At 37.1% G+C, this 20,216-nt stretch overlaps 1 protein-coding gene across 7 annotated transcripts in view; it reads right to left on the bottom strand.

The window, feature by feature from the left end:
• ESR1 (estrogen receptor 1) overlaps positions 1-20,216 on the bottom strand; it is a 493,708-nt gene that overhangs the window by 129,684 nt on the left and 343,808 nt on the right. For all 7 annotated transcript variants that reach the window (XM_029224354.1, XM_029224355.1, XM_029224357.1 and 4 more), the window contains one exon: positions 18,282-18,617. In XM_029224354.1, coding sequence (XP_029080187.1) covers positions 18,282-18,617 — 336 coding nt within the window. The remainder of the gene's footprint in view (positions 1-18,281; positions 18,618-20,216) is intronic.

The following is a 20,216-nucleotide window of genomic DNA, read 5'->3' as shown; positions in this document are numbered from 1 at the left end:
TTCAGCTCCACTTCTTCTTCATGTGGAAAATGGACAAACCATAGTAACTGCATTCACATTCCTCATGTGACAGCTAGCACACTGAAAGAGAAGTTCCTTGAAAGCAGGATTTTGTCACTTTTGCTCTCTAGTGTATTCCCACACGTAGAACATGTAGGAGGAACTCATTAAATCACTGTAAAATGAATGAAACTGTGCTCTTATTATAGAGGACTCTCTAAGAGCCTAAGGTAAAACCTGTTTCTAGTTCATTATTCCACTCCACTTCATTGGATTATTAATTTATCTTTTTACAATGTGTTTATATTCTACCTAAAAATCAAATTCAAAGTTTTGGATGAGAGAAATGACCTCTGAACTTTGTATCATTTTTCTCTATTACCTTTTTGCCATGTGATGCCTCTTTCCTTTTCATGTATCTGATGTAAAGTATTATACCTCCTTTTTAATTGTGGTGAAATATACATAACATAAAATTTACCATTTTGACATTTAAGTGCCATTAAGGACATTGTTGTGCAACCATCACCACTATCCATCCATACCTCTTTTTTTTTTAATGTAGCTTCTAAGCTATATTAAGTTCCATTTACTAAACATAAACAAGACAAATCAGAAAATGATTAACGAGGCTAATAATAACCATGTTCCTGTTCTGACAGTTATTTTTCCACTAAAGATTCAGTCAAAGTGATCTGCTATTAGGAAGGAAAATTAAAAGATATTTAAGTAGATCTCTCTGATTTCATGAGATTGTGAGTCATGCGATTTGATACAGTTATTAGACACTAACTGACTATTTGATATATATCTACATATTTGTCAACCTTTTAAATTTGAAATCTTTCTTAATCAGCCTCAGTGGAGCCTTCCACTCCCACAGACCCACTATAAAGGTAGCATTCTTCTGGATCATAGTTTGGGGAATTTCCGATCTACTCAAGAAGAGGCAGTATTTTTTTTCAGTTTATATTTCTGAATTGTGCACAGCAATAAAGAAAAAACAAAAGTGATTATATCCCATTTCTGCCTTATTGATACAGGAAGAAAAACACTGCCAGATACAACTTAAATGCATGCTTAAGGCCACAGCTTAAGACCTTGAATGATTTCTCAATTCATAGCATTTATCCACTAATTTTCAAGGATGGTTTTCAAATGCCCTAAGAAAATTTAGGCAAACACCTTGACCAGGTAAAAAGAACCAAATGTTATTATGTGACATGCTATTCTATGAAGAGACACTTTTAACACCCTCCGGAGAAAAACTACCCACCATTTTATTAGATTTCATATTTATGAAATGGTCACACGATAAACACATGCTATACTACAAAGAGAAACTTCAATTCCCTCTAGAGACGGGCACTGCCACTATTTTATTAAATTTTTTTTAGCAATCACACTTCTAATTTTTCATATTATTGTGTTAGGGGCTCTGCTAGGTGCATCTAGGTGAAAAAATCTAGACCAAAAAGACAAGGCCATTTGTTTTTTTGAACTAAATCACAGTGAATTTGACTCAAGAATTTTTAAGCAGAAATTAGATTTTAACACATCAAGCAATTTACTTACAAGGGAGAATGTTCGTAAGAGAAGTACCCATTCGAAGTTGAGCAAACTGCATGGAACAGTTTAGTAACCAAGGCAACAAGAATTGAATCTCTAAGATTCCCTGGAACTAGAGGTGCCCAACAAGAACAGCTAATTTTGTCACTTATCCTTCTGAAGAAGATGAACTAACACCAAGCTGCTTGTGGTGACTCAGGTGAACTTTAAAATTAAATATAAACAACCCCAAGGTTGTATCAACCTTACTATTACTGTTAGAATACCACAAGCATTAAAAGGACCTTACCACAGCACTTTTTCTAATTCCCCACCCTCTGTGCAACAGCAGGGTGTAGAATGGGCATCTATTTACCTAATGACTATTACCATTTTCCTCTAGGAATCACCTTAAGAGGACAGTCACACTGCCTCCTCTAGGAAATAACGTATTTGAGTTAGAGAAAAAGAACATATTTCTATATTATATCTAGCTTAATACTAATACTTTCCAACCTGCTTCACTGTTTAAGCACTTGCTAGAGGCAGTGGGTTTATTTTCACACTAGCAAGAAAAATGTTTACCATGAGTATTTGAGACCTGGGGGTTGGGGGGGAAGTGAGGAGAGAAAAGTAATAATTGTGGCCCAAACAAACAGTCAGTTTAGACTGTAGTCTAACATAAAGACTACAGTGTAAACCTGTTGATTAGAGCTCTCTGGTTCCTGTGAAAGCAATAACAGTGTGGTGGCATGAAACAAATTTCAAATCTATTGACTGAGATTCCTCTAGAAATGACTGGTTTTACAGAGTTGTATAGGAAATAGGTGAATTCTTTTAATTCTACTCCCTTACTCCTTCCGAGGTTCTCCTTGTTTTTGATGGCTCCGCCTACTTAGATCTCGTTAGGGCCAATACTGATTTTCTCTGCTTTTTACAGTTCTCTGGTCTTCAACCCCCTAAAGAAAACTAACATCTTACATCACTGAGGTGTAACTTCCATTGGATAGCAGGGAAGTTGAAACTTCAGTTTGGCCATGTTGACGCTTAGGGCACACAGAGGCTAAGCCCACAGTGTGTCTAAATACACACCTGTTAGGAATAAATGGATTCCAGGGATCTAGACAGAGAATTGGTTAAGCCAAAAGATCAAGTGCACTCACCCCAAGAAGAAAGCCACACGTGTCTCGGAGAAGCCATACAGTTTCAGGGTCATTCTGAGAACGCAGCTATACTACAGTCAGTCCAAACGGTCATAACACTAAGAAATCTCAATTTCTGAAGAAGCACATTTCAATAAAAATAAGAACATTTGTTTTGTCAAAGGAAGGATCACTTCACATAGCTGTATCTGTAGCAGGTTTTATATAAATGGAAGACACCCTTACTACAATTAAAATATGATTAATTTAATATAAACGCATTTTGCACATATACAACTTTTAAAGAACAAGTTCATGGCTTAAGCAATTCAACCCAGATTGTAAAAATACTTTTCCTTTGACAAAGTTCCCTGGACAAAAAGAGACACCCAGCCATCAAGAGACACCTATTCATCTTTCCATTTAAAAGAAGACATCCAACCATAGTATAAATGAATCACCCAGCAACAAATCTACCATCAGAGAAATAAGAGTACAGTTTAAGAGCTCTTGCTGTGTTTTAGACCCTGGTTGATTTAGTTCATCTATATACATCTGACAAGGCACTCTGGACCATGGACTGGTTATACTGTGATGGCAAATTCAATCCAAGATTACCCTGATTAAGCTAGTCTGAAGTTTCAGAAAGGAAGTAGAAGTTGAGGTGTCCCTTTAGGGGAAAAAAACGAGTATAGAAGTGAAACAGAGAGAGGGAGATGCAGGTATTCAAGCAGAAGAAAAAAAAAATGAACACTTTGTGGAGGGGAGACCGGCAGGAGGAAAGGGTGAGGCAAGGAGATCAGATTGGAGAGTAGAAATCAAATACGATGGGAGAGACCGAGCTGGTGAACAGCTTTTCTACAAGGTCCTTCACAATATTCTGTCTGAAAAAGGTTAGCCTAGGGTTTGGCGCCCTGAGGCATAGTCTCATTCTGCATTTTAGGCGTCAAGGTACACTATCACTTATCTGTTAAAGCCATTGCTAAGTTAGACAGTCAAGTCCACTGCCAAATTTTTAATTGAATAGCTGTTTCCCCTAAAATTCATATTCACCCAGAACCTATGAATGTGATCTTATTCAAAAATAGTCTTTGCAGATTTCATCAAGTAAGATGAGGTCATACTGGATTAGGGTGGGCCCTAAATCCAATATGACTGGCGTCCTTATAAGGAGAAGGAAATTTAGATACAGACACACAAGGAGAACATCCTGTGACAACAGAAGGGCAGAGATTGGAGAGATATATCTGTAAGCAAAGGAATGCCAAGGGTTGCCAGCAGCCTCCAGAAGCTAGGAAGGCTTCTCCTCTAGAGCTTCAGAGAGAGCATCGCCCTGTTAACGCCTTGATTTCAGATGTGCAGCCTCTAGAACTGTGAGACAATCAATTTCTATTGTTTTACGCTACCCAGTTTGTGCAACCTTGTTATGGCAGCCATAGGAAACTAATAAAGGGAGTGGAGCATTCTGAAGTGATGATTTGCAGAAATTACTCTGGCAGTGATGAGTAGAAGTTGAAGGGAGGAGAGGCTGGAACCAAAAAAGACCAGTTAGGAGGATATTACAGTAATTTGGGCTTGGAAAACAATGAGGACGTGGACCAGGCTGGTGACAGTGGAATGAAAACAAAGCCAAAATCTAGAGATGTTGAAGAGGAAGAACTGATGGTCCACAGTGAAGAAGAGCCAGACACAAAGACGATTCCAAAGTTAAGTCAGAGAGAAGGGTGGGGACTTCCCTGGTGATACAGTGGTTAGGAACCCACCTGCCAGTGCAGGGGACACAGGTTCGAGCCCTGGTCCGGGAAGATCCCACATGCCACGGAGCAGCTAAGCCCGTGTACCACAACTACTGAGCCTGAGCTCTATAGCCTGCAAGCCACAACTACTGAGCCCACATGCCACAACTACTGAGCCCGCGCACTCTAGGGCCCATGCTCCACAACAAGAGAAGCCACCGCAGTGAGAAGCACATGTACCGCAATGAAAAGGATTGACATATATATACACTGATATGTATAAAATAAATAATAAGAACCTGCTGTATAAAAAATAATTTAAAAACAAAAACCCAAGAAGGGTGGAGTCCCTGGCAGAAATGGAGAGGATTAGAATAAACAAATGAGTTTGCCATAAGGGGGAGAAAGAGAAAACAGCTAGTTTGATTTCATATATATCAGAAGATATGTGGGCAGTTGAAAGTGGGAACTGAAAATTTAGGTGTTAGGACCTACAGAAGGAAATCTGGAAATCGTGAGCCTAAAAGTAAACAGCTGAGGCTCTGAGGACACTAGCTTTTCAAGTTGGTTAAAAGCAGCAGGAGCGCTCAGGGCCCAGTACTGAAGTATCTGGGGAACGCTTTCAACAGATGGGGAAAGAGAGAAGGGAAGCCTTTCTCTCCTGGGAACAATTTTTCTGTCCTATGAATATTGAATGGTAATTCTACTGATTACCTCTTATCAGCACTAGTCTTTTCAAAATGTATCACGTCTCATGAACTTTTGCTTCTTATTTCTAAGATCAGTGGAATGTTATGAAATACCTCTACACAAGACAGCCAAATCACATTATATATTCAGTTAATATAAATTAGGCAAAATTTGTAACTTGTGAATAAATCCTTTATTTTCTTTTTTTTTTATTTTAGAATTGGGAAAAAAAATAACCAACCGTGTAAACTAATGGGTCATATCTATCACTCTACTTTCAAAGCTCTTAACAAATAGTCAACTTGGAAGGTCAAGAAAAGTCTTAACAATACTTCTGTAGGAGGCCGTTCAATGAATGGAATCGAAACAACTGTGCAGCCACCTGTAGAAAAACAACGTTGGAGTCGCACCTCATAGTGTAAACCAGGATGAATTCAAATGGATCAAAGATATAAATGCAAAAGAGGAAACTATTAAAGTACCAGATGAAAACATTCTTTTGTTGGTTAAAAATTTTTACCAGGTAGTTGCCAGGTAGATGCATGGAACTGTTAAAGTTCTAAAACAACTTCAAAGCCAGAAGTTCAGTGGAGTACTTGGACAGGCAAAGGAGAGAATCTACAAGAGTAAATGATTAGCCAAGCCTCCACCAGGTGAGCCAAACATCCCTTTTAAAATCAAAAGCTCCTTATTTCTTCTGCCTTAAAAATACAAGTCCCTTTTATTTTTAAAACAATTGGTAATCGTTTCCTAGAACTGTCACACAACGTATTAAATAGTGGGTGCCTTAAAACAACAGAAATGCATTGCCTCACCTTTCTGGAGGCTAGGAGTCTGAAATCAAGGTGTCAGTGGGGCCGTGCTCTCTCAGAGGCCTCTTGGGGAGAAGCTGTCCTTGCCTCGTCTGCCTTTGGTGTTTACTGGCAGTCCTTGGCGCTCCTTAGCCTGGGGAAGCATCATTCCGATCACATGGCCATCTTTTCTCTGTGAGTCTTCACATCATCTTCCCTCCTTGCGTGTCCACCTCTGAATCCAAATTTCCTCTTTTTAAAAGATTAAGGCCTACTCTAATGATCTCACTCGAACTTGATTTCCTCTATAAAGACCCTATTTCCAAATAAGATCACATTCTGAGGTACTAGGGGTTAGAATTTCAACACATCTTTTTGGGAGTATACGATTCAATCTATGTCAACACACTTCAATAGTATTACATCTGTTTAGCACATAAATAGATACAAAAAAACTGACATTCTCCATGCCAAGTTCCCCCCTGCCCCAGAAGTAGCACAGCCACAGGCCAACAACTCCCCACGAGGAGGCTTGAGAACCCTGGGCCCCCACCCCCACCCCGATTCACAGAAACAGAACCCTGAGGAGGGTGGGGCAAAGAAGCCCAGATGGGGCATTTTCCTCAAACACTCTCGAGATGAGAAAAGTATTTTAAAGGCTTAACAGCATCTGGGCCAACACGCTTCTATGGGGCTTCAAAGTTTCACGTGAAAGAAAAATCAGGAAGTAGGTGCTTTCCTTGGATTTCAACCAGAGCTTCCAGAGGAGCAGTGAAAAGCCAGGTAGGGCTGACTTGGAAGTGGAGTGCTCCAAAGAAAGCTCCCAGGGGGCTGCCACCATCCATGCGGGGGTAATTCTAACCCAGTCCCAAGGCTCTTATTATAGAAAAGTTGCAAAGTCTAAACCACAAATCTTACCCTTAAACATAAGTATCTGTCGCCTCTCTGGGATGTCACCCATGCTTCCAAGTCACTTCCAAGTTATCTTTCATCACTGTGCCATGCTGAAACAGGCTGGAAAACTTTAATGACAGCTTTAAAGTAAGGTCCACTGATCTGATTACAAGTTGGGAATCAGAGTACTGGGTAGGATTGCCAAGTCCCTGGAATCCACAGGAACCTCCCAGAATAAAATATGTTCCTTGAAGATGCTCCCAATTCCCAGACTGAGGTATTGTGCCCTCTCCTTGGTGCCTTGGCCATACCCATTTTAAGGTTTAAATTACCCTCGTGAAGTGAAACAACCTTGCTGCTAGCCAAGTGAAGCCTGTTAAAGTCCTCAGAGCCCAAGTTCTGTACATGCCTCTGGATATTGCTCTGGCCCTCACAAAAGAAAGGTTGGAAATGAGTCTCATGAAGGCAGCTGCTAGAAGGATGTCATAACAGCAGGTAGATTCTGAAGGGAGGTGAAAAAGAGTAACACCACAACTTTAAAGATCACTTCGACTTTATGGAAAAATTGAGTTCTAACAGGGCTCAGAGATTTCTTAAATATCATTAGTTTCCAAAGGCTTCTTTCATTCATTCATTTATTCATTCATTCAACAAGCATCTCCTGAGCTCGATCCATTGCTAACTTGTGTGATGAGGATGAATGTTAGAGTCCAGGAAGGTGATTACTGGATTCCTGGTGAACAGAGCGTCAGAAGCAGCCTTGAGCCCTGGAACGGCTAAGACAACCATGAAGTCTCAGAGATAACACAAGAAGCTCCAGAGAAACGTGAGCTTGGGGTTGGTGGGGGGCATGCTCAGAAAAGTGAACCTCTCCCCTCTCCCTGGGGCCAAACAGCAAGAAAGGAACCCACAGTAAAACGATGGGGAGTCGGGCGGCTCAGAAGGAAGAGGGGACTCGTCTGGTGTTGAGTACAGAGTGACCTAGGCAGGAAAGGAGAAGGAGGAAGTCCATCTAGTTTGCCACTGAAAGAAAGAAGAAGTGGATAAGGTAGTATGTTTCCCATGAGCTTAACTGTGAACATATGTCCCCTTTATTCTTCTTCCTGGGCCAGCAACTTCAGCACACTCATAACCCACTCAGATGTGCTTGGGGCTCAGTGAGACTGTCAAGCTTCTACTTTTCAGCCTTTAAAGGGCAGTGAAGAGCCCAGGGCTAGATATTTGTCCAAATATCCATTAGACAGAACTAGAACACAAACTTGAAGTATGAAATTGCCCTTGAGGTATATAAAATTATAGTGAATTTTGGCATAATTTTTAATAAATCAAATTAACGGTTTCCTGATGCAATTCAGCTTCTGGGGGAAAAAATCAAATGTACTTGATTAACACTGAAAGATAAGAATCAGCCAATCAATGATGCAGAAATTAAAAATATAACAACTTGGCAGTCATACGTTTTTTTCCTTTCTGACCTTCAGATAATGATGTTACGCCTGTTGACAAGTGTCATTGTGTATAGGACAATGATGAATTAAGATTTAACAATCTCTTTTAAAACTAACTCTCCATCCACGGATAGATTATATAAAGTGCTTCTTAAAGATTAACAAATTTCAGTACAAACAATAAAGAGAAAAATCCTTCTCTATGGCTAGATATCAAAAAGCAGATATGTAACACCTGTTATAAAAAAGCATCACTTGTCAGAGTGGCGTAGATAGGTTTTATCATTCTCCTTGCTGCAATTGTTTTTAAATTGCAGAGGGAAAAAAATTAATGTCGTGATGTGATCTTAAGCCAGGTCAGCTATAAGTACTTTACAGATGGGAACTTGATTATCATACTTGTATGATGTATTTTATCATAATGCTCTTCACGTCTTGAGTCTGAGTAGAGAGATATTACAAGTCAAAAAATATGCCCTAGATAATTAAGAGAAAGGAAAATTCAACTTACAATCACCAACATTTGAAAATTCTGATAATACTCTGTTAGTAAAAATGTACTTCTAGAACTATTAGAATAGTCCAGTGAACTGATTATTTTTATTAAAATTCATCAGGCAAAATGAAGTCAACTGGGGGTTATGGTCCAAGATGGAGACATAGGAGACCTCTGAACTCAAAATTCCCATAGGTATACCAAATCTCCCCTACAAACAGAGTGATTTCCCCTAAAAGAAATCCAGAGACTAGCCGAATGGTTCCTTCAGTTTAGGCAAATGAGAAAAGACCCTTATTGAAATGGGTAGGAAAGGCTGAGACACAGTCTCACTGAAACTCCACCCCCAAACCCTGGCACAATGCCATAAAATCAGAAGGGAACTCACAACTCCCAGCTTCTACCTGGGAAGGGAAGGGTTTGGTCCCAACATCTAATACCCCAGGAGTAGGCCCCCAAAGCACATTGCTCTGGAAGCCAACAGGGCTTACATCAACCACACCCATAATACTGGAGCAAGCAAATCGTTCTTAATGGACTCACTGTCTTCCCAGGGTCCAGCACAAAAGAAGCAAACAGATACAGGCATTTCCCAGTGTTCCCTGAAAAAGGTCCATTTGCATACTTTCAAAGCTGCTACCTGAGAGTCAGGTTTCTAATTCAGCACAGTCTAGGGACTGACTGATTCTCCCCAGAGACTGGGAAAGCAGGAGACACGATCTCTGCATACTCCCTGTAGGCTGCTCCAAATTGCCAATATCTCCCTGGAAGGGGCTTGTACACACGTTTGGTACCCTAGCTTTTGCAGATGCCACCTAAGGAATACATCCCTTGATCACCTGGCTCTAGTGGCCAGCAAAGCTTGCACTTGCCAACCCCACAGGCTTTTAACAAACAAATGTTCTTAAGGGGCTATCCTGCCAAGGGTCAGCACAGAGGAAGCAAACAGAAAATCCCATCACCCAGTCTTCCCCTAAAAGGGATCTATTTGTATACTTTAAAAGCTGTTACCTGAGGGTCCAGCTACCAATCAGCCTGTATCTACATGCTCACTGAGATCCTCCCCTTTAGGATACTGACAGGTCTTGGCATACCCTCAACTATTGGGAGCCTCTAAGAACAAAGAATTGACCTTGGAAAATCACAAAGGTCTGAGAGACAACCAAGAGCTCAGGCTGGGCTGAATAGTAAGGTTCATCTCCAACATGAAACCACTCTGTCAGGACTGGAAGAGGTGGCTGTTTTATCTAAAGCACAGAAACCAATACAGAGAGTCAAGGAAAGTGAAAAAACAGAGGAATATGTTCCAAACAAAAGTACAAGATAAAACCTCAGAAATAGACTTTAATGAGATGTAGATAAGTGATTTACCTAACAAAGGGTTGAAAGTAATGGTCACAAAGACGCTCACCAAGGTCAGAAGAACAAGGCATGAACACAGTGAGAAATTCACTAAAGACATAGGAAATATAAGAAAGTATCAAACAGAAATTACAGTACTGAAGAATACAATAACTGCACTGAAAAGTTCAATAGAAGGGTTCAACATCAGCTAGATCAAGCAGAAGAAAGGACCAGCAATTCAAAAACAGGGTAGTGGAATTCATCCAATCAGAGGAGTGAAAAGGAAAAAGCATGAAAAAGAGTGAAGACAGCTTAAGGAACTTATATAAGGACAACATCAAGAAAACCAGCAGTCACATCACAGTGGTCCCAGAAAAGGTCAGTACAAGAGAAACTGAAAGGAGTAGAAAGCTAAAAATATAATAGCTGAAAACTTCCCTAACCTGGAGAAAAAAACAAACATCCAGATCCGGGATGCTCAGAGAGTTTCAAATAAGATGAACCCAAAGAGACCTACACCAAGACACATTAAAATTAAAGTGTCAAAAGTTAAAAACAAGGAGATAATCTTAAAAGCACCAAGAGAAAAACAACTTGTTACATACAAGGCTATCAATAGATAAGACTATCAGCAGTATTTCAGCAGAAACTTTCCAGGGCAAAAGGGAGTCACATCATATGTTCAAAGTGATGAAGAAAAAAAAAAAAAAAAAACACCAACCAAGAATACTCTACCCAACAAACAAAGTTGTCCTTCAGAGTTGAAGGAGAGATCAGCACTTTACCAGATAAGCGAAAGCTGAGGGAGTTCATCACCACTAGATTAGACTTACAAGAAATGTTAAAGGTACTTCTTCAAGCTTAATGAAAGGATGCTAATTGTAACAGAAAAACATATGAACATATAAATCTATAAAATAGGTAAACAACAAGGACCTACTGTATAGCACAGGGAACTATATTCAATATCTTATAATAACCTATAATGGAAAAGAATCTGAAAAAGAATTTACACACATGCACACACAACTGAATCTCTTTACACCAGAAACACTGTAAATCAACTATCCTTCAATAAAAAAAAGAAAGTATAAATCTCACTAATTAGGTAAATATAGAGTTAAATTCAGAATACTCTAATGTTGTAATGATGGTGGGTAATTAACTTATAGATCTAGTATGAAAAGTAGTAAAAATGTAAATTGTGACATCAAACATAAAACATGGAAGGAAAGTCAAACTATAGAGCTTTAGAAGTTGTTATCAACTTAAAATAGACTTATAAATATAAGTTGTTGTATGTAAGCTTCAAGGTAGCTACAAAGCAAAAACCTATAGTAGATACACAAAAGATAATGAGAAAGGAATCTAAACATACCACTAAAGAAAGTCATCAAACCACAAAGGAAAAGAGCAAGAGAAGAAAAAACAAACAGGGAAATTACAAACAGCCAGAAAAAAATCAACAAAATGGCAATAAGTAAACACCTATCAATAATTACTTTAACTGTAAATGGACTAAATTCTCCAATGAAAAGACATAGAGTGAATGAATGGATCAGAAAACAAGATCCAACTGTATGCTACTTACAAGATACTCACTTTGGGTTTAAGGAAACACACAGATAGAAAGTGAAAGAATGGAAAAAAGATACTCCATGCAAATGGAAACCAAAAGAAAGTGGGATAGCTATACTTATCTCAGACAAAATAGAATTCAAGCAAAAGACTTTAATAAGAGACAAAAAAGTCATTATATAATGATAAAGGGGTCAATCCAGTAGACAATATAATATTTGCAAATAATTATGCACCCAAAATAGGAGCACCTAAACACATGAAACAAATATTAACAGACCTGAAAAGAGAAATAGACAGCAATATAACAATAGTAGGGAAATTCAATACCCCACTTTCAACAATGCGTAGATCACCCACACAGAAAATCAATAAGGGAAATATTGGACTTAAACTATATATTAGACCAGATGGACTTAACAGACTTTTCATCCAATAGCAGCAGAAAACACATTTTTCTCAAGCACACATGGAACATTCTCCAGGATAGATCATATGTTAGAACACAAAATAAGACAATAAATTTAAGAAGATTGAAATCATATAAAGTATCTTTTCCAACCACAATGGTATGAAACTAGAAATCAAGTACAAATTCACAAATTAATTTAAAATTTAAAATTCACAAATATTTGGAAATTAAACAACATGCTACTGAAAAACAAATGCGTCAAAGAAAAATCAAAAAATACCTTGACACAGATGAAAACTGAAATAAAACATACCAAAACTTACAAAATACAGCAAAGCAGTCTAACAAGGACGTTTACAGCTGCATTAAGAAAAAAGGAAAGCACTCATTACATTGAGAAAAAAAGGAGCTCAAATTAACAACCAGTTTTACATCTATGGAAATATAAAAGAAGAACAAAGTAAGCCAAAACCTGGTAGAAGGAAGTAAATAGCAAAGATTAGAGTGGAAATATGAAATCAAGATTAAAAAGACAACAGAATAGATCTTTGAAACTAAGAACTGTTTTTTTGAAAAGATAAACAAAATAGACAAACCTTTAGCTAGATTTACCAAGAGAAATTAAAAAAAGATCGCAAATAAATAAAATCAGAAATGAAAGAGGAGACATTATAACTGATACCACACAAATACAAAGGATCATAAGAAACTGCTATGAATCATTATACGTCAACAAATTGGACACAAGAAGAAACTGATAAATTCCTGGAAATACACAAGCTACCGAGGCTGAATCATGAAAACAGAAAATCCAAACAGACCATTACTAGTAAGGAAATCTAATCAGTAATCAAAAACATCCCAACAAAGACGAATCTAGGACCAGATTGCTTCACTGGTGGATTCTACCAAACACTTAAAGAAGAATTTCAAACTGTTCCAAAAAATAGAAGAGGAAACACTTCCAAAATCATTTTATAAATCCATCATTACCCTGATACCAAAACCAGACAAGGACACTACAAGAAAAGAAAATTACAGGTCAGTATCCCTGGTGAACATAGATGCAAAAATTCTCAACAAAATATTAGCAAACCAAATTCAACAATACATTAAACGAATCACACACCATGATCAAGTGAGATTTATTCCAGGGATTAAAGGATGGTTCAACATCCACAAATCAATCAACACACAACATTAACAAAATGAAGGATAAAAACCATATGATCATCTCAATAGATGTAGCAAAAGCATTTGCAAAATTCAACATCCATTCATGATAAAAACTCTCAACAAAGTGGGTGTAGAGGAAACATACCTCAACATAATAAAGGGCATACATAAAAAGCCCACAGCTAACATCATACTAAACAGTGAGAAATTGAAAGTTTTTCCTCTAAGATCAAGAACAAGACAAGAGTACCCTGTCTCACCACTCCTAATCAACATAGTACTGGGAGTCCTAACCATAGTAACTAGGTAAGAAAAAGAAAAAAAGGCATCCAAATTGAAAAGGAAGAAGTAAAATTGTCTCTATTTGCAGATGACATGACATCAAACATAGAAAATCCTAAAGACTCCACCAAAAAACTATTAGAATAAATTCAGTACAGTTGCCAGATACAAAAGCAATATGCAAAAAGCAGTTGCATTTCTATATACGAACAACAAACTATCAAAAAGACAAATGAATGAAATGATCCTATTTACAACTGCATTAAAAAGAATAAAATACCTAGAAATAAATTTAGCCAAGGAGGTGAAAGATCTGAACACTGAAAACTATAAGACATTGATGAAAGAAACTGAAGATGGCACAAAGAAATAGAAAAATATTCTATGCTCATGGACTGGAAAAAATAATACTGTTAAACTGTCCATACTACCAAAAACAATCTGCAGGTTCAATGAAATTCCCATCAAAGTCTCAATAGCATTTTTTACAAAAGCATTTAAAAAATCCTAAAATTTTATGGAACCACAAAAGATTCCAAATAGCCAAAGCACTCATGAGAAAGAAAAACAAAGCTGTAGGCATCAGTGTCACATTTCCTGATTTCAAACTATATTACAAAGCTATAGTAATCAAAACAGCATGGTATTGGCATTAAAAAAAAAAAGTAGATCAAGGGAACAGAATAGAGAGCCCAGAAATTAACCCATGCATATACAGTCAACTAATATTTGACAAGAGAATCAAGAATACTCAATAGCAACAGGATAGTGTCTTCAAAATATGTTAGGAAAACTGGATATTCACATGCAAGAGAATGAAACTGGACCCCTATCTACACCACTCACACACATACACACACAAAATCAATTCAAAATGGATTAAGGACATGAATGTAAGGCCTGAAACTATAAAACTCCTAGCAGAAAACATAGGGAAAAAGCTCCTTGACATCAATCTTGGCAATAGTTTTTTTTGGATTTGACACCAAAAGCAAAGGCAACAAAAGCAAAAATAAATAAGTGAGACTTCATTAAGAAGTTTTTGCATAGCAAAGGAAATCATCAACAAAACAAAAAGGCAGCTTACCAAATGGGAGAAAATATTTGCAAATCATGTATCTGATAAAGGGTTAATATGAAGAGCACATATAGCAAAAAAAAAAAAGAAAAAAAACCCTATGATTAAAAAATGGGCAGAGGAACTGAATATACATTTTTCCAAAGAAGATATACAAATGCCAATGGGTACACAAAAATATCCTCAACCAATCATCAGGGAAATACAAATCAAAACCACAATGAGATATCACCTCACACCTGTTAAGTTGGCTATCATCAAAAAGACAACGGATAATAACTGTTGGTGAGGATGTGGAGAAAAGGGAATCCTGTATACTGTTGGTGAGATTGTAATCTTGTGCAACCACTGTGGAAAACAGTAAAGAGTTCCCCCCCCCAAAATAATGTAGAATTACCATAAGATCCAGCAATCCCATTTCTGGGTGTATATCCAAAGGAATTGAAAACAGGATATCAAAGAGATATCTGTAGTCCCATTCATTTCAGCATTATTCGAATAGCCAAGATATCCAAGATATGGAAATGAACTAAGTGACCATCAACAGATGAATGGATAAGGAAGATCTGATAAATCTATATCTACATAGATGGGCTTCCCTGGTGGCGCAGTGGTTGAGAGTCCGCCTGCCGATGCAGGGTACACAGGTTCGTGCCCCGGTCTGTGAAGATCCCGCATGCCGCGGAGCGGCTGGTCCCGTGAACCACGGCCGATGAGCCTGCGTGTCCGGAGCCTGTGCTCCGCAACGGGAGAGGCCACAACATTGAGAGGTCCGTGTACCACCAAAAAAAGAAAACAAAACAAAAAATCTATATCTACATAGATATATAATGGAATATTATTCAGCTACAAGAAAGAAGGAAATCCTGCCATCTGTGGCAACATGGATGGTCCTTGAGGGTATTATGCTACGTGAAATAATCCAGTCAGAAAAAGATTAATATTGCATGGTATCACTTATACATGGAATCTAAAAAAAAAAAAGTCAAATTCACAAAAAGAGAGTAGAGAAAAGTGGTATCCAGGGTTTAGAGGATGGGACAAATAGGGAGAGGTTGGTTAGAGTACAAACTTTCAGCTATAACATGAAAAAGATCTGAGGAGCTAATATAAAACATGGTGATTATAATTCAAAACACTGTATTGTATAATGGATTTGCTAAGAAAGTAGAACTTAAATGCTCTCATCAGAAAAAAAAAAGTAAATGTGTGAGGTGATAGATGTTTAATCAACTAGATGTAGGGAATCCTTTTATAATGTCTAAGTATATCAAATTACTATAATGTACACTTTAAATATAATTTTGTCAATTATACTCCGTTAATGCTGAAATTTTTAAAAAATGAAATCAATTCACAATCTCTGTTATACTGATAGCCATCTGAGGATATCCAAATGTTCTATGCAGGTTTTTGTATCATACAGCTAATTCCAGGTACTTCTACAACTGCTTTCTTACTGCCCTTCTTACTAATGATGTTTTCTATTCCCTCTATATTAAATTATTATTATTCTCAAACTGTGACCATATAAATGTAATATTGTCTATATTAGATTTTTGGTGTGAACTATGTTTTTAATGACAGAGAGTATTTGGATACAAAAAAGCTTTTCAAAATGTGACTTTGTCAAATTTCTGAGAAGCTTGACAATCATCTTCAAAGATGATTCCAGAGGACATTTTTTTCTTCCCTCAGTTTTCATCTTTTTAAAATCAATGACTCTTTTTATTCTGCTTGGTCAGACTACTAGGCTTTTGATTTACAACAGCTATATTCCAATAGCATATATATAATTTCATTTTTGCCTTTATAATTATTATTTTTTTAAACCATCAAGTAACAAGATACAGTTTGGTCCAAGGATTTTGGGATCATTCAGGTCTTTTAAACTAATATAATCAAGTTATAGAGTGGTTTTGCTACACATCACATTATCATAAATTTGTTTAGTTCTGGGTTTAACAATGGGATGGCTAAGCATGGACGTAGTATTTTCCTTCCCTTGATTTCCAGCTCCATTTTATTCCTAAATTCAGAAGATTATTGCCATGAAATTTTCATCCACTGGTAATGTATTTGAATTTAGTTCTCATTGTTTCAAATGCCCTTCAAATTTTTATAATTATAAAAATGTCATGATGGAAGTCTACTGATAAGTATGAAAAATATATACTTGACTTCAACAGTGTTCTAGAACTAGTATTACCAAAACTTCATTCAGGAAAATATATGCTTATAGGACAATAAAACTTAGTAACTAGAGTTGGCTCTCAGGGATATGACCCTTAGTTGTTCTTTTGTTTTTTCCTCTTCTCCCAAAGTATTTTTTTAAACAAAGGCAATAATAAATATAAAGATAAAACCTATAACCACATTACATGTAAATTCCAATATTTACTTATGGATCTGCTTCACATGGGAATGCTAAGGTAGGTAAGTGCTCATTAAAACTCCTAATTCCAAAGATGGCTGGGAATTTTTACTTGCCAGTTGGACTGAGTCTGAAATCTAAATATGCCTGTTAATCCCCATGTTTCCATGTAACCCAACCTCTGCTACCTAAATAGATGCCCTCTACCAAGTTTGGATCACAATATTGCTGGCTCCTTATTCAAAGGACCACATGTTCATATGTTAAGAAATGCAAATACATGAACCAGTATCCAAGGCCAGATACATGTTTTTCTTGGCCTATAATAGATCTCTAAAATGCAAGTACAAAACTCCACATTTATTTAGTTTAATAAAAAAAAAAGTCCCCTGCTTCATAGGTAATAATTAACTTAATCTATTAAAAGAGAGCACACAAGACAATCGCTGTCTAAATTCATTACTCGTTTGGTCTATAAGCCCAGAAAAAAAGATTTAACTTCCTCTTGCCTTGGTTCATCTACGTTAGCTCCTGAATGGATATGATGGGGCATGGAGGAGGTCATTTTCTAGTCTTGTTTCCATAATAACTAGAGTTCTTCTCCCTGAACAACAAGAGCAACAGTCAAGTTTTACAGGAACACCAGTTCTGAGAGTATCAACTGAAGGACCAAGTATCACTTCAGCCACTGTCATCTTTCTACAAGCTTCTCTCAGAGATGAGAACTTAATTTATTTTTCTATTGTATTACCTTTGTCCTAAAATATTAAGACTAGACAGTTGAGTGAATAAGTGGCATTCAGTAAAAAAAAAAAAAAAAAGAAAAAGAAAAATATTATCTCTTTAGTCTATAAATACCTTAAAATAAAACTTAAAATCTTTTAAGGTAAAATTGATGATTCATAATTTAGGTGTTTTGAAGAAAAATCCTCAATATTAAAAATTTATAGGGCATAGATCACTTAGTGTTAAAAATTTCTGCCACTGTGAACATATAACATTAAATGCATTTATTACCTAGAGTCCACCCCCAATTTTTTGGTGAATACCGGTGGGTTAAAAATGTCAGATTAAAGACTTTCATCATCTAGATTTTGATTTCAAAACATTATATCCTAACTTCCAGGAGAATTACAGTGTAGGGATACTGAAAAATTTTAACCAATTCTGATGTAACCTTGAAACCAATTAGATAACAAAATATTTTTTCCCACTGTTTCTCCCATGATACCGCAACCAGTTCATGAATAGTTAATGGCTCTGAAAAACACAGTCGAACTTTGTGTTCTTACCTGGCACCCTCTTTGCCCAGTTGATCATGTGGACCAGCTCCCTGTCTGCAAGGCTGGTCAGCAAGCCCATCATTGAAGCCTCACTGAAGGGTCTGGTAGGATCGTATTCGGAGTAGATTATGGGGGGCTCAGCCTCCAGCAAGGCACTGATCATCTGATCGGCTGTCAGGGACAAGACAGGGCTGTTCTTCTTAGTGTGTTTAATCAAGAGTGGGCTCGGCCAAAGGTTGGCAGATCTCCTGTCTCCAGAGGGCTCCGCTTCGTTCCTGCCCTCCCCATCATCTCTCTGGCGCTTGTGCTTCAACATTCTCCCTCCTCTGCGGTCTTTCCGTATCCCTGAGAACATACGGGAAAAAAAAAGTTTATTCTTTTTCTCATATAAACTTTCACACTAAAATCATCTTCAATGCTAACAACCCTTTATTTTATTTGAGGAAAGAGTTTGGGGCACAGTTGTGCTGGTAAGTGTTTAACAACCAGCTGTCCACGAGAAAAAAAAAAAAAAAGGCTTTGATTTGTAGCATTCACCAATTTCCATGGTGTAACTACTCCCATTTCCATGGCAAATTTCAAGCTAGTTGTCTGAGATTAAGCATCACACAAAACTCCTGAAAAGTTAACAGTAAGCTTTTGTGAGCCAGTACAAGCTGGTCTAACAAGCCATTGGGGTGTGTGTGTGTGTGTGTGTGTGTGTGTGTGTGTGTAAGAGCTGCTGTAAAAAGGACATGATAATAATTATTCTTGAAATATGGCTTATATCAAAGATTGCTTCTGCTATGAATATTCTTTCAACAGTAAATTAAAAAGGCATCTTTAAAAAAGCATTTAATAAACATCCTTATCAACCATCTATACCTCTTTATGGAAGACACTAAAGAGAAATGATTTATCCAAAACGTATCTGACAGCCTCTGGATCCTATAGGTGTTCAGTCAGTCTTTCATTGCTACTAAACTGTACCTCACCACCTGAGGAATTGACCCACAACCCTCAACTTGTTTACTTGGTTCTAAGACTGACACAAATGTATTTCTATTTTCCTGATACAAAAGTTTTTAAATAGTTGAAAATAGTTTCCCCCCAAAGATTTACCAGCTGTGGTTCCCACTAACTAAATTATAGGGCAGGGGAGACTCCACTCTCTTTTGCAGAGACTCTGAGGTTTGGCTCAGCATCTTAACCTGGAAAAGGCCAGGCTGTGGTGCTGAAATTTATCAGCAGAAACAAATATTTTAAAGGACAAAAATGATCACTAGCGTCCATATTTTCAAAAACTCTAATCTTTTCAAAATATGGCAGATAGCAGCAGTTCTTAGATTTATATAAAAGAAATAATCATTTTGGTAAAAAGTTTATACAATTATTTTTAATATTAAAGACATGAGAAGTCAACATTCTTTATAACATGTCACCTGTTCTCTTACTCGAAACGAATAACTAATGTCAGAACTTTGTTCTATTTCGTTCTAATTTGTCAAGGCGTTTGAACAAATGTGCGGTGGTGAATTTTTTATGTATAGCTTTTATTCTTGTAGGTCTAGATTAGATATGTTAGATGATACTAAAAATATAATGAAGCCACAACCCTTCCTATTTGTTCAGTATTAAAATAAGCATTTCCCAGAACTCCTGGAATAAGTAACAATTGTAAAGATTATTATCACTAACATGCACTGAGCACTCACCATGTGCTTAAGCACTTTAATATATACTTTACATGTGAGCATTTCACAACTAATTTAGTCCTCACGATAATCTTGTAAGGTAAATACTATAAAACTGCTGCTTTAGAAAGGTTAATGAACTTGTCTGAGACCATTCTCTATTAAGTATGATGCAAGATCCGAGCTCTGAAATGAAGTTTGTTTTTTTTTCCAGTTAACAGAGTTTTAAAACTGTATCCAACAAAGTCGACACATTTAAGGATACCTAGAA

Source organism: Monodon monoceros, unplaced genomic scaffold (assembly GCF_005190385.1).
Source record: "Monodon monoceros isolate NGI ecotype Baffin Bay Population unplaced genomic scaffold, NGI_Narwhal_1 Super_Scaffold_15, whole genome shotgun sequence".
NCBI classification, from domain to species: Eukaryota; Metazoa; Chordata; class Mammalia; order Artiodactyla; family Monodontidae; genus Monodon; species Monodon monoceros.
The sequence above is the reverse complement of the archived record's forward strand: the minus strand, read 5'-3'. Positions and strand labels throughout refer to the sequence as shown.